Here is a 14,960-nt window from a genome sequence, read left to right on the forward strand (position 1 = left end):
TATATATATATATATATATATATATATATTGTAATAGCTTAAACTGTGTTTAATGACACGAAGCTCCAAATACTCAGCATATTTCATTAAATGCTAAAAATAAGGGCAGCTTAGTAGCTGACTCAATGCCATTAATAGAGCAGCATGCTCCCCCTGGTGGCTGCAAGCTGCAATTTGTTTTATATCTAAAGGGAACTGTCAAATCCAGAAACATTATTTAGCTGCAGATAAAGGGTTAATCCTACTTGGCTGCCTTTCTGGCATAGCGGCTACAGGGAGAGTTTTATTCTCCCTGCAGTCGTTCGCTTCCAGTCATTGGGGCGGTGCAGGGAGCCATTACAGTCACCGTTCACTACACAGCGAGGGCGGCAGTAATCACTCCTCTGATTTTGATTGACAGCCTGCTCTGCATAGACGCCGCACACACAAGCTGAAGAGCGGGTTGTCAATCAAAGTCAGGAGAGTGATTACAGCCGCACTGTGTAGTGAGCGGGGACTGTAATGGCTCCCTGCACCGCCCTGATGACTGCCAACGAGCGGCTTCAGGGAGGATATAAGTTAATTTTTCCTGCAGCCCCAGAGCCAATAAGGCAGACAGGCATGTTTTAAATTATTTTTACCAGCATATTAACCCTATATCAACAGATAAATAGTGTATCTAACAGGACAGGTTCCTTCTTTTTTACAAAAACCTACAGAAAACATGGCCTTGCTCTGCCACACCTCCACACCTTCCCCCCACAACAAGTTAAAACTGATTTTGGTGCACATACAAGTATAATATGTTCAGAATTGTCTTATGCTATTCTTATGCTCCGTAACGAACCTGCGTGACTCCTGTCTCCTCCCCATGGCAAGGACGCTGAATGCCTCACCGCCCTGGCCCTCGCTTGCTCCTGCGGTTTCCCAGGGTCTGCGCACGTCTGGCGCACCCTCTCCTAATGGCTGGGAGACACTTATTATTTAAGGCACCTCCATGTTTTGGGAGGTGCCTGAGCAATGTACTCTGTCAGTTTTCTGCATGCTTGCTAGTTTTGAGGTCAGCTGTTCTTGTATACGTGCTTGCTCCTACCTGTACCCGCCAGGACCTACTGTGCCCGCCTATATACCAGCCAGCACCTGCCATGCCTTCCTGTATACCAGCCGTACCAGCCTACACCTGTCGTGTCTTCCTGTATTACAGACATGCCCGCTGCCAGCACCTGCCATGAGTTCTTCTGTACCTGCCGTGCCTTCCTGTATAGCAGCCGTACCTGCTAGCACCTGCTGTGCCTTTCTGTATATGGGCCGTACCTGCCTTGCCCACCCATTCCTGGCGGTTCCAGCTTCCTACCCCTTTGGGGGTCAGCTGCCGTGTGTCCGAGGTCCGCCCTGGAGTAGCACCTGGCGTCCATCTGGAGCCAAGTCTAACCACACCATCAGGGGCCCTAGCGAATAGTACGGTTTTTGCCTTGTTACGCCCCTCCAGGCTCTCCTCGGTCCACGGCACAGTGGTTTCACCACTCTTTTTAAGTGGGGCTTTCCTGTTCACCAACATTTTGCCAGCACAGTAGGTTCCAGAACTTCCTTTAACCCATTTCCCAGCATGCACTATACCGGCATTGTTCTATGGCTTGCTTATTCCAAAAATCTGGCTTCTCTGTTATACTTATATGCAGTCTGATAGACAGGAGGGTGGGAGCTGAGCGTCATAGACCCCCCATTTCAAGCAACCTGTCTCATCGTTTCTATTGCTAGAGGCGGCTTCCACTTGACAGCAGACAGTATACAGCAAATAAGACAGAAGAGGGACCCCCCTAGTGAATGGCATTTTCAGGGAGACCTGATCACAGGAGAAGTGGGAATAATATCATTTGATTTTTTATGAGCTGTGGCTCCTTGGTAAAACTGCTGCCTGAAAACATGGAGACGCGAGTTTGATTCCTGGGGAGATTCGATCACAAGTGAAGAAGTGTGAATATATATATATATATATATATATATATATATATATATATATATATATATAGATATATATACATATACAGCACAGACCAAAAGTTTGGACACATCTTATCATTTAATGATTTTTCTGTATTTTCATGACTATGTAAACTGTACATTAACACTAAAGGCATCAAAACTATGAATTAACACATGTGGAATTATATACTTAACAAAAAAGTGTGAAACAACTGAAAATATGTCTTATATTCTAGGTTCTTCAAAGTAGCCACCTTTTGCTTTGATGACTGCTTTGCACACTTTTGGCATTCTCTTGATGAGCTTCAAGAGGTAGTCACCGGAAATGGTCTTCCAACAATCTTGAAGGAGTTCCCAGAGATGCTTAGCACTTGTTGGCCCTTTTGCCTTCACTCTGCGGTCCAGCTCACCCCAAACCATCTCGATTGGGTTCAGGTCTGGTAACTGTGGAGGCCAGGTCACCTGGCGTAGCACCCCATCACTCTCCCTCTTGGTCAAATAGCCCTTACACAGCCTGGAGGTGTGTTTGGGGTCATTGTCCTGTTGAAAAATAAATGATGGTCCAACTAAACGCAAACCGGATGGAATAGCATGCCGCTGCAAGATGCTGTGGTAGCCATGCTGGTTCAGTATGCCTTCAATTTTGAGTAAATCCCAAACAGTGTCACCAGCAAAGCACCCCCACACCATCACACCTCCTCCTCCATGCTTCACGGTGGGAACCAGGCATGTAGAGTCCATCCGTTCACCTTTTCTGCGTCGCACAAAGACACGGTGGTTGGAATCAAAGATCTCAAATTTGGACTCATCAGACCAAAGCACAGATTTCCACTGGTCTAATGTCCATTCCTTGTGTTCTTTAGCCCAAACAAGTCTCTTCTGCTTGTTGCCTGTCCTTAGCAGTGGTTTCCTAGCAGCTATTTTACCATGAAGGCCTGCTGCACAAAGTCTCCTCTTAACAGTTGTTGTAGAGATGTGTCTGCTGCTAGAACGCTGTGTGGCATTGACCTGGTCTCTAATCTGAGCTGCTGTTAACCTGCGATTTCTGAGGCTGGTGACTCGGATAAACTTATCCTCAGAAGCAGAGGTGACTCTTGGTCTTCCTTTCCTGGGGCGGTCCTCATGTGAGCCAGTTTCTTTGTAGTGCTTGATGGTTTTTGCAACTGCACTTGGGGACACTTTCAAAGTTTGCCCAATTTTTCGCACAGACTGACCTTCATTTCTTAAAGTAATGATGGCCACTCATTTTTCTTTACTTAGCTGCTTTTTTCTTGCCATAATACAAATTCTAACAGTCTATTCAGTAGGTCTATCAGCTGTGTATCCACCAGACTTCTGCACAACACAACTGATGGTCCCAACCCCATTTATAAGGCAAGAAATCCCACTTATTAAACTTGACCTGTGAAGTGAAGACCATTTCCGGTGACTACCTCTTGAAGCTCATCAGGAGAATGCCAAGAGTGTGCAAAGCAGTCATCAAAGCAAAAGGTGGCTACTTTGAAGAACCTAGAATATAAGACATATTTTCAGTTGTTTCACACTTTTTTGTTAAGTATATAATTCCACATGTGTTAATTCATAGTTTTGATGCCTTCAGTGTGAATGTACAATTTTCAAAGTCATGACAATACAGAAAAACCTTTAAATGAGAAGGTGTGTCCAAACTTTTGGTCTGTACTGTATATATATATATATATATATATATATATATATATATATATATATATATATATATATATATATATATGTATATTTATATATACATATATATATATATATATATATATATATGTATATGTATAGTTATATCCTATAGGTGGGCTTAAAACGAACATGGTGGTAAATGGTGACCATTCATTTTAATCAAACAAAAAAGTTCAGAAAACCTCTTGAGATGCGAGGACTTTGGGCAATGGCTCCCATCAAATACCGACTAGTGTAGTGAATCCTGACTTTAATAAAATTAAATAAAGGTACAAAAAGTCTGAAAAAGATCATTAAAACTGTCCAAACCTGATGGAGCGCCAGGAACATTGCAGCTGTGAAAGGGTCAAATTGTCCAAGGCATGCACAGATCTCAAGGCTCGCAGATGACACTATATCCATCAAGCTGTTGTTTATTGCCACATTGATGGTTTGTAGTAAAATCTCAGTGGACTGTGCAAGATACATCTGTGCCAGTTTCCTCCCGGTCTGAAAAAAAAGCCGGAGATTTAAATTCATTACACAGTACAGCACACAAGACCTTCAGTTCTTTACGATGGAGCTGTGATTCATCAGCGATCTAATGGGAAAAGAGATTAGTAATGATAATGTAGTGACGCCTACAAAACCATTGCTCAAAAAAGTCTATAGCTCCGATTCATCGTGATTTTTTAAAATTATTTTTCTCTCTCGTCTATCTGTCTTTGGTGGACTTTGCTCCAAATTCAGAAAAATGGTGCACAGTGTTTGAACAATTTGGCACAATTTTTTTTTTCTTTTTTTGTACCTTTTTTTAGTAAATGCAGCACAATCCTTTCAATAAGCTTTAAAGAGAACATGTCATGCTGCCCAAATTGCGGGCACCATTTATCAGAACCTGGCTGCATCACTTCAGTCCGGTATATTTTTTTTCTGAAATGCCAAAAATATACACTGCTCAAAAATATAAAGAGAACACTCAAATAACACATCCTAGATCTGAATGAATGAAATATTCTCATTGAATACTTTGTTCTGTACAAAGTTGAATGTGCTGACAACAAAATCACACAAAAATCATCAATGGAAATCACATTTATTAACCAATGGAGGCCTGGATTTGGAGTCACCCCAAAAATTAAAGTGGAAAAACACACTACAGGCTGATCCAACTTTGATGTAATGTCCTTAAAACAAGTCAAAATGAGGCTCAGTATTGTGTGTGGCCTCCACGTGCCTGTATGGCCTCCCTACAATGCCTGGGCATGCTCCTGATGAGGTTGCGGATTGTCTCCTGTGGGATCTCCTCCCAGACCTGGACTAAAGCATCCGCCAACTCCTGGACAGTCTGTGGTGCAACGTGACGTTGGTGGATGGAGCGAGACATGATGTCACAGATGTGCTCAATCGGATTCAGGTCTGGGGAACGGGCGGGCCAGTCCATAGCTTCAATGCCTTCATCTTGCAGGAACTGCTGACACACTCCAGCCACATGAGGTCTGGCATTGTCCTGCATTAGGAGGAACCCAGGGCCAACCGCACCAGCATATGGTCTCACAAGGGGTCTGAGGATCTCATCTTGGTACCTAATGGCAGTCAGGCTACCTCTGGCGAGCACATGTAGGGCTGTGCGGCCCTCCAAAGAAATGCCAACCCACACCATTACTGACCCACTGCCAAACTGGTCATGCTGAAGGATGTTGCAGGCAGCAGATCACTCTCCACGACGTCTCCAGACTGTCACGTCTGTCACATGTGCTCAATGTGAACCTGCTTTCATCTGTGAAAAGCACAGGGCGCCAGTGGCCACTTTGCCAATCCTGGTGCTCTGGGGCAAATGTCAAGCGTCCTGCATGGTGTTGGGCTGTGAGCACAACCCCCATCTGTTGACGTCGGGCCCTCATACCACCCTCATGGAGTCGGTTTCTAACCGTTTGTGCAGACATATGCACATTTGTGGCCTGCTGGAGGTCATTTTGCAGGGCTCTGGCAGTGCTCCTCCTGTTCCTCCTTGCACAAAGACGGAGGTAGCGGTCCTGCTGCTGGGTTGTTGCCCTCCTACGACCCCCTCCACGTCTCCTGGTGTACTGGCCTGTCTCCTGGTAGAGCCTCCAGCCTCTGGACACTACGCTGACAGACACAGCAAACCTTCTTGCGACAGCTCGCACTGATGTGCCATCCTGGATGAGCTGCACTACCTGAGCAACTTCTGTCGGTCGTAGAGTCCGTCTCATGCTACCACGAGTGTGAAAGCACAACCAACATACAAAAGTGACCAAAACATCAGCCAGAAAGCATTGGTACTGAGATGTGGTCTGTGGTCCCCACCTGCAGAACCACTCCTTTATTGAGGGTGTCTTGATAATTGCCAATAATTTCCATCTATTGTCTATTCCATTTGCACAACAGCATGTGAAATTGATTGTCAATCAGTGTTGCTTCCTAAGTGGACAGTTTGATTTCACAGAAGTTTGATTTACTTGGAGTTATATTCTGTTGTTTAAGTGTTCCCTTTATTTTTTTGAGCAGTGTACTTTTAGAGGTAAGGCCGGGGACCATATCCAGAGACGAGACTAGTCCTGCTCTGCTTGCGGCCGGCTCTTCTTAGCACCGCTTTAGGTGATGGACAGGTCTCTTGCTATAGCTGGGCGAATATGCAACCAACTGTTCACATGTCGTCACACATGGCGGTCATTTTTGTAGTACCGGTTATTCAGGTGATTTTTCAGAATAAACTGTCCTGTGTCTACTCGCAGAACAGCACTATATCTGGCCATTAAATGACTTATATCCTGCATTTTTATCAGTTTTATCCTCTGCAGGTTCTCGTTCTCTGAGCTAGTGGGTAAAGAATAGCTGCTATGTCTCTCATACACAAAAGACCCAGTTATGAGGGACTCCTGTCTTTATTTAGCCCATGTTAAAAATCAGTAGCAGCATACAATATACCGCAGTGCTGAGGAGTGTAGCTGTGAATCCAGATTTGAGCTGCATTTCATAGTGAATGAGGAGTTCAGGAGGCATGGGGGGAGAAGAACTGTATCATAAGTGGAGAAAGAAGGGATTTCTCTGTTAATATATATTACAATGTTTCTTATATTTGCTTGTACCATTGATTTATGCAAAATTTGTGGAAAGGACAGTTCCTAGTTAAATGGATGGCCTGAGTCTACAGGTTTAGGCCAGATTCACACATCCGCTGTCACAACTATGTTGTCGGATTACCCGGGGCCAGGGGCTCCTTCCCTGTCAGTAATGCTAGGGTCGCCCTAGCTATCCCGGCTTCCCGGATTACTTCTGATGGTGAAGACGCCGGGGCCACTTATCTTGCGGAACTCCTGAATCAGCACTATATTTGTCCCTCTCCCCCACCCAGGGAAGTGGGGAGTAATAGTTGGGTTTGTGTATATACCTACACTAACAAGGGAGGGCGTACAGGGATAAATGAAAATACCAATCATACTAATAAGCACTCACCATCAACAGAGTAGAACACCGGGGAGAAAAGGAACGAAAACTAAATTTGAGTGGATAAGGATTTGCACACAGCCGAAACACCTAGCAACAGTCACACACTCCAAACACATCTACCAACAACCGACTCCTCAACTCCATACCAGGCAGTGTAAGACTAAGACTGGCAATCCGGATTGCCAGAGACGAGTATATATAGGAGAGGTGAGTGGCCAATACTGAACAGCTGAAATCATCCAAGCAAAAAAGCTTCAGAGACTCCATGCTGATCAGTTTAATCCCTACACTGCTATCAGAAACCTGCACCGTTTAGTATTAAGAAGTGCTTCTGATCAGTGCAAGAGTACGTGAATTGACCCCTCTGGCCCCTCTCTGTTGCGGTAAACCTGTGATATCTGCATTTCGCAGTCCAAGTATGGATCGCGATGCCTAGACCATTGGTGGATCTCCTAACCTGAACAACGTCATACATACAGGGGCGCACATAAGTAGAGGAATACCACTGGGAAAGAACTGTATATGGGCCCTTTGCAGACCAAGAGTTTATCATAATGCACTTCTTTATGTGACCGTGACAGAAGGTGCTTGCAGCTTTGGAGGTGAAAGCGGACACCCTTGCCTCTTGGGCCTCTGTGTGGTTGTACCAAAAGGGATGTCGGCCCCTGCATTGATATATATACGGCTGTCGAGTTTGGGTCAGGAGACCTGCGGCCCATCAGTACATTGTGGTCCGTTGTCACACTTCGAAACGTGGATGTGTGAATCCAGCCTACGAGTTAATGCCTGATTGCAGCTTTCCACTTTGGCTCTTTTCGGCAGGGTGTCCTCTCTGCGACGTCCATACACCTTTAATACTGCAGGTCATGTTTCACATTCATACATTTTTCATAATGTAACAACAACTGGTAGAAGAAGACGTCTGAATGGATCTGCACAGGCAGTTTTTCTGAAAGCGACTGGCACATTGTCAAGCTCACACCTATGTAATTCATGACACTATTAGCTATTCAGACAGTAATACAGCAGCAATGCATTTCTCTAGGCAAATAATTACAGGTTACAGAGCGATTTGTGCCCTCGACTGAGACACGGATGCAGCTCTGAATGCGCTATACATTATAATGTGCTTTTAGCGGCAGTCTACATTATAATGAGATTTCAACTGTTCCGTGCAGTCTAATTACGTCTATGGCAGACGGCGGCGTGAACTCTAAATGGATGCTGAATAATAATAGGTGAAAAAATGTTGTAAAATCTCTCATTCTGTAATATATAATTATATTTTCTCGCATTAACCTCTTCCTTTACCAACCAAAAACTCAAGCCCCATCCTTGATTAGTGCCTAATGGAATCATGGAGACTGATGGAAGACCATGGGCCCATCAGCCACGTAGCAGCAGCTCTGAAGTTTTGTTATTTCAAAGGTGTTATCCCGGCAGAGTCCTGGACAAGTGTAGGAAATGTGATAGTAGTAAGTACTAAAAACAACCATTACTGACCTACTCAAACCTCCCCTCCGCTGGTCCTAAACATTCAGCACTGATGTGGATGCTGCAGCCAATCACTGGGCTCAGCGGTTATACTTGCATGCACAAACTCATTTTGGGGAGATCATACGTTTACAGAAGCAGTGATACCAAATGTTTTTTTATTTTTTACCTCCTTTGTTTTCTGACTGGAAAAAGGGAGGTGATTATTATTATTATTTTACTATTTTTGAAAAATATTTTTCACTTATTTTTCCTTGAACCTGTGATTGTTTGATAGCTTGTAATATACAGTATACTGCAATGATACAATAGTATACCCAAAAGACCAAAGCGGAATGGAGTAAACAAAGACCACCAACCAAGGCAATAAATAAAAGCACATTTTTAATAGCTATATAAAAAATCAATTACTGTATTTTTCGGACTATAAAATTATATTTTCTTCCAAAATTTTGGAGGAAAGTGGGGGGTGCGTCTTATAGTCCAGATAATACATTCCAGCTGTGGAGGGTGGTGGGGGAAAGCGGCGGAGGAGCGCTGCACAGGCAGTAGCCGGCTGCTGCAGCTACCACGTGTGCCCGCTACTAAAGAGAATGAATATTCACTCCTCTCCACGCCCATGGGAGTGGAGAGGAGTGAATATTAATTCTTCTTAATAGCGCACACTGCCAGTCGCAGACGCGGCTCGGCAATCCTGTGTGCTCGCTATTAGAGTGTATGAATATTCACTCCTCCCCACTCCCATGGGAATGGAGAGGAATGAATATTCACGTTCTATAGTAGCAGGCACACGTGATAGATGAGCCGCATCTGCGATTGGTAGTGTGCGCTATTAAAGAAAATGAATATTCACTCCTCTCCACTCCCATAGTCCGAGTGTGGAAAGGAGTAAATATCCCGGCAGCTGATACCACAGTGTTAGGGCGCATGGCAGTGACATCATGCGCTGCTTGCACGCTGAGATCAGCTGCTGGCAGCAAAACAGGATGCAGCGCTCAAGCAGAGGGAAGAATGGTGAGTAGAATTGTTTATTATTTTTCATGTGTGCAGTGATGGGGGGGCCTTGAATACCAGGATGGGGATGAGAGGGCCAGACATACCATAATGGGTATGAGGGGGGCAGGCATACCAGGATGGGGATGAAGGGGCCATGCATACCAGGATGGGGATGAGGGGGCCAGGTATACTAAGATGGGGATGAGGGGATGAGGGGGCCATGCATACCAGGATTGGTGATGAAGGGGTCATGCATAACAGGATAGGTATGGGGAGCCATGTATACCAGTATACCAGGATGGGGGCCATTGTTACCAGGATCGGGATGAGGAGCCATGGATACCAGGATGGGGATGGGGGGCCATGCGTGGTAAGAAAGCATTACGCGAAACGCGCAACGGGGCAGCTTGGTGGGCTCATGGGAGTACAAAGATGGCAATGATGGGGGCCTTTAGTAGGACGCTGGCTGCTGTGGCAAACCATCAGCACCCTGTGGTACATAATGTAATAGATTAAATAATAGATGTAATAGAAGAGATGGAACTGCAGGGGTGAAAGGAAACCTGTTAGGTCAGAATTTCCTATCTAAGTTAAGGCAGCGTAGTCAAGGGCTTGTAATTACCTTACAAATGATATCAGTGTCATAAGTATCAACCAGAAAGCAGAAATAACACCATAATCCCGCTGCACCTTCTCCAATCATCTGGACGGGGCCAATTACTGAGCAGTTCTGGCTGTACTCCCACTCTTCACATTAACAAACTTAAGGGGCGCCAAACAAGTGAATTACAGGCTTTATAGGGAGCATACCTGTGACTTCTCAGAACAGCGGGCCATCCAGATGACCGGAACAGAGAAACGCAGCGGCAGCGGGATTTGCTATTTCTGCTTTCACCGCTGACCAGATACCTATGACATGATTTGCAAGGTAATTATAAGCCCTATATTGCTCTATTTTTACTTAGGGAATTCTCACCTCGTGGGCTCTTTAGAATTTTAGCTTAATTAGAAAATGTTACGTCTGTCCCTTCAGATCTGCGCAGAGCACCTTAATTAATCGGATAAAATAGATTATTAATAAGGCAGCATTTTAGCCTCATATTGGCCCATTGCCATACAGAACTTAGGTCTGAATTTGAGTTTGATGCAGGGGTAATATTTGTATGTTTTCTCTGTTTTTGCTGTTTTTTTTGCCACAAAACAAATTAGTCCCATGTCTAGTTCTAGAGTTTTGCTTGATATGGGAAAAGGGACTTTAATAAATAATATGATATGGAATAATTTACTACCAAACAAGCTGTGAAAATACAAGAAATTGTCTACTATTTATACATTTTCTTAAAATTTAAAAAAAGTCTGATACATTTTTAGGATGATTCAAAAGCTATTGATTGACCATATTCTGCTATTTTTAATGCATTTGTGCAGCTTACCCAAAAATAATTTTTCATCTGGTCAGAGAAATAGCATGTTCATGTGAACTTGCCTTTAGGACTCATACAGATGTTCGTGGCAATCAGTCAAAGCACGGACTGGCTGCTGCTGTCCTGACCAGAGAGTGACAGCGTCTTAGAAGTGTTGGAAACCTCGAAATTGTTGCATAAAATGAAGTACCGTATTTCTCCCAGAGAATTATTGCAATTACAGGTTTTATTATACATGTGTTTCTTTCCTTTCTGTGAATTGGAACAACACAAAAAAAACTGAGAAAAAAAGGCAAGTTGGACATAATTTCACACAAAACCTCAAAAATGGGTTGGACAACATTGTTGGCACTTTTCCAAAATTGTGGGTAAACAACTTTGCTTAAAGCATGTGATGCTCATTCAAACTCACCTGTGGCAAGTAACAGGTGTGGGCAATATGAAAATCACACCAGAGATCAGATAAAAAGGGGAGAAGTTGACTCAATCTTTGCATTGTGTGTCTGTGTGTGCCACACTGAGCATGGAGAACAGAAAGAGAAGAAGAGAACTGTCTGAGGACTGGAGAACCAAAATTGTTGAACAATATTAACAATCTCAAGCTTACAAGTCCATCTCCAGAGATCTTGATGTTCCTTTGACCCAGGTGTGCAACATATTCAAGACGTTGGCACTATAGCTAATCTCCCTGGACGTGGACGTGTATAACAAAACATATGTGATTGCAATAATTTTCTGGGAGAAATACTTGATTTTCTGGAACAATTTCAAGGGTGCCAACATCTTCGGCCATGACTGTATTTCTGTAACCTGTTATGCTCGGGTTGGGAGACCCGAGGCCAGTCTGTGCATTGCGGTCCGATCTTGGACCAACTTGCATGGATATCTCAATTAGCTCTTAGACACATTTACAGAATATAATGCAAGGTTGCAAAAAAAACGGTAAATGAGAAAAAAAGAAGTTGAACTTTTACTTCACACAGATCCTAGCATGGGAAAACTGCATTAGTTTTGGCCAGTGTTAATGGCAGTGATCTATGGCATCAGGTAGAGCACTTGCCATCACAAATCTGTTAGAGCATGTGTCAATGTATTTGCCAACCTTTATCTCAGACAGACTTTTGATCAATGTGGCCATTGGTCGCCATTAGTGATGAGCGAGTATACTCGCAAGTACTCAGTACTCGCCCGAGCATCTCAGTACTCGAGATGCTCGGAGTTCGCCAAGTACTTGCGAGATGCTCAGGCGGATGCTCGGGTCCCCTCCCGGCATGTTTGGTGCTCTTTAGAGCGCCAATCAACATGCAGGGATTGCCTGCTACTCAATGTAATGCCGCAGCCATGTTGGTTGTGGGCATTACAGTGATTGGCTGGGCACACAGCGTCATCAGGTGTATATCAGACCTGGCGCCGCCATGCTCGTCAGTCTACTCCGCAATCAGACAGTGTAGGGAGGGCTGCTGCTGTGTCAGGGAGAGATTTGCTTGTGTATTAGGTAGTGTACGGAGAAAATAAGTACATTACACATATCCATCTTAACAAACAGTCCTTCTGAGGACTAATCCATCTGCAGAGATATCAGGCAGGCAGTGTATATAGGCAGGCAGTGTATATAGCAGACTGCAGTGCATATAACACAAGAGGCTCCATTCCAGTTCTGCCTTCTGCTGCTGTTAGATATTTCTATACAAAGGCCCAGGACTCAGGGGCCAGGAATACTTTTCTTTGGATCTTAATCCTCATTATTTGCTTAAAAAGCAAGCCAGAGAACACCGTTTTTCTGCGCCATTTGCTTGTTGGCACTGCAGAATACAGCCAGGTCCTTTCCATATTACAGCGCTAAAAATCCAGCTATTTAAAACTGTGGTATGTCCGTCATACGGATCACATATAATTGCGCTGAAAATGCTGCCATTTTTGGCCTCCATTCAAATTTTTTTTCAGTGTGTCAGCGAAGTTTTTGACACCGATTTGCTGTTCAAAATAGTTGCCTACAGGCCAGGTATTTAAAACTGTGGTTTCTCCGTCACACGGATCACACATAAATTCGCTCCAAATTCAGCCATTTGTAGTGAGCGTGGAAGATACTGTCCTCCATTTAAAATGGGCAAGGCGTGTGGCAAGGAACGGGGAACTGGACGTGATGGTGCATGCAGAGGCCGAGGACAAGGCCATGGGCGAGCTGAAATTGTGCCACAACAAACACCTACATCTTCTCGCCCGACCTTCCTGTCCCAATTTCTAGGGGACCGCAGCACACCACTACTGAACCCAGAGCAGTGTCAAAAGGTTGTTGGTTGGATAGCAGATAATGCTTCCAGTCACTTAGCCACCACCACCACCCTGTCTTCCACACGGTCAAGTCTCAGTAGCCGTGAGTCTGGACAGCATGTTCCTCACCCTGATCCTCCTTCCTCCCACCATGCCGAGTGCCCGGAGACAACTGATCCCACACTTGGACACTCTGAAGAGCTGTTCACTTTCCCATTTATAGATTTGGGCCTCTCGCCCGGTCCACTTGAAGCGGGGCAAGAGGAGATCGCATGTAGCGATGCCCAAATATTTGAGCAGCCATGGTCATATGAAGACGACGGTGGGAAAGTGTCACAAGAGGTAGACGATGATGAGACACAATTGCTGGAAAGTCAGGAGGAGGACCAGGGTGCGGAAGTGGGAGACGAGGTGGTGGATGATATAGTAACTGACCCAACCTGGCAGGAGGACATGCAGAGCGAGGACAGCAGCACACAGGGGGAGGGAGGCAGAGCACCCCAACAGGCAGGAAAAAGCAGTGTGGTGGCCGCAGACAGAAGGCAGGCAACCGTTCCCCATAAGACCAACACAAAGGAAGTTGCCAGTACAACTGTTGAGTCTTCCCGAGTCTGGTTGTTTTTGAAAGACTCTGCCGATAACCCCAAAAAGGCCATTTACATCACCTGCCAGGCCAGCATCAGCAGGGGTGGCAAAAGGACCATCCTGACCACCACCAGCATGATCAGGCATATGGCAGAAAAGCACCCGACTTTGTGGGCCGAACTCCAGGGTCCAGCAACAGTGTCTGCGGGTGGCACCATTGCTTCTTCTGCTGTTGAACATGCAAGCCAATCCCCTGTCCATGGTGCATGCGAAGATGCCTCCTGCCCTGCAACTGTCGTTGCACACTCTCAAGTAGCAGCATCAGGAAGCACGACCACGTCCTTGTCCCCACGCAATGTTCAATTGTCCATACCCCAGTCCTTGGAATGCAAGCGCAAATACGCAGCCAACGCCCCACAGGCCACACTACTAAATTCCCACATTTCACGACTGCTTGCGCTCGAAATGTTGCCCTTTAGGCTCGCGGAGATGGAAGCATTCCGCAAACTGATGGCGGCGGCCGTCCCTCGGTACTCGGTCCCCAGCCACCACTATTTCTCCAGGTGTGCATTACACAAGCACGTGTCCCAAAACATTAGCCGTGCCCTCAACAACTCAGTTACCGGGAAAGTCCACCTAACCACGGACACGTGGACAAGTGCTTGTGGGCTGTGATGGTACATCTTGCTGACGGCACACTGCGTTAACATAGTGGAAGCCGGGACCCAGTTGGACCTTGGGACGGAACACGTCCTCCCGACGCCAAGGATTACAGGTCCTAAGTCAATCAGGGTTGCCCCCCACAGTCTACATCGCCTGCACCTCATCCTCCTCAGCCTCCATCTCCGAAATGACCACATCAGTCACAAGTTGGAAGCACTGCAGCACTGCCTCGGCCAAGCGGCAACAGGCTGTGCTGAAGCTAATATGCTTAGGTGAAAAACCGCACAATGCTGAAGAGTTGTGCACAGCTCTGAACGAGCAGGCAGATCTGTGGCTCACACCGCTGAACCTACAGCCAGGCATGGTCGTGTTTAACAATGGCTGGACCTGGTGGCGGCTCTGAGGCGA

At 45.4% G+C, this 14,960-nt stretch overlaps 1 protein-coding gene across 2 annotated transcripts in view; it reads right to left on the reverse strand.

Moving 5' to 3' along the window:
* Positions 1 to 14,960, reverse strand: part of CFAP46 (cilia and flagella associated protein 46) — a 231,327-nt gene that overhangs the window by 64,330 nt on the left and 152,037 nt on the right. For both annotated transcript variants that reach the window (XM_073685201.1, XM_073685200.1), the window contains exon 44: positions 3,979 to 4,158. In XM_073685201.1, the coding sequence (XP_073541302.1) occupies positions 3,979 to 4,158 (180 nt within the window). The remainder of the gene's footprint in view (positions 1 to 3,978; positions 4,159 to 14,960) is intronic.

This window comes from Phyllobates terribilis, unplaced genomic scaffold, assembly GCF_046119375.1.
Source record: "Phyllobates terribilis strain yellow unplaced genomic scaffold, ASM4611937v1 Scaffold_5__5_contigs__length_657084704, whole genome shotgun sequence".
In the NCBI taxonomy this organism is placed as follows: Eukaryota; Metazoa; Chordata; class Amphibia; order Anura; family Dendrobatidae; genus Phyllobates; species Phyllobates terribilis.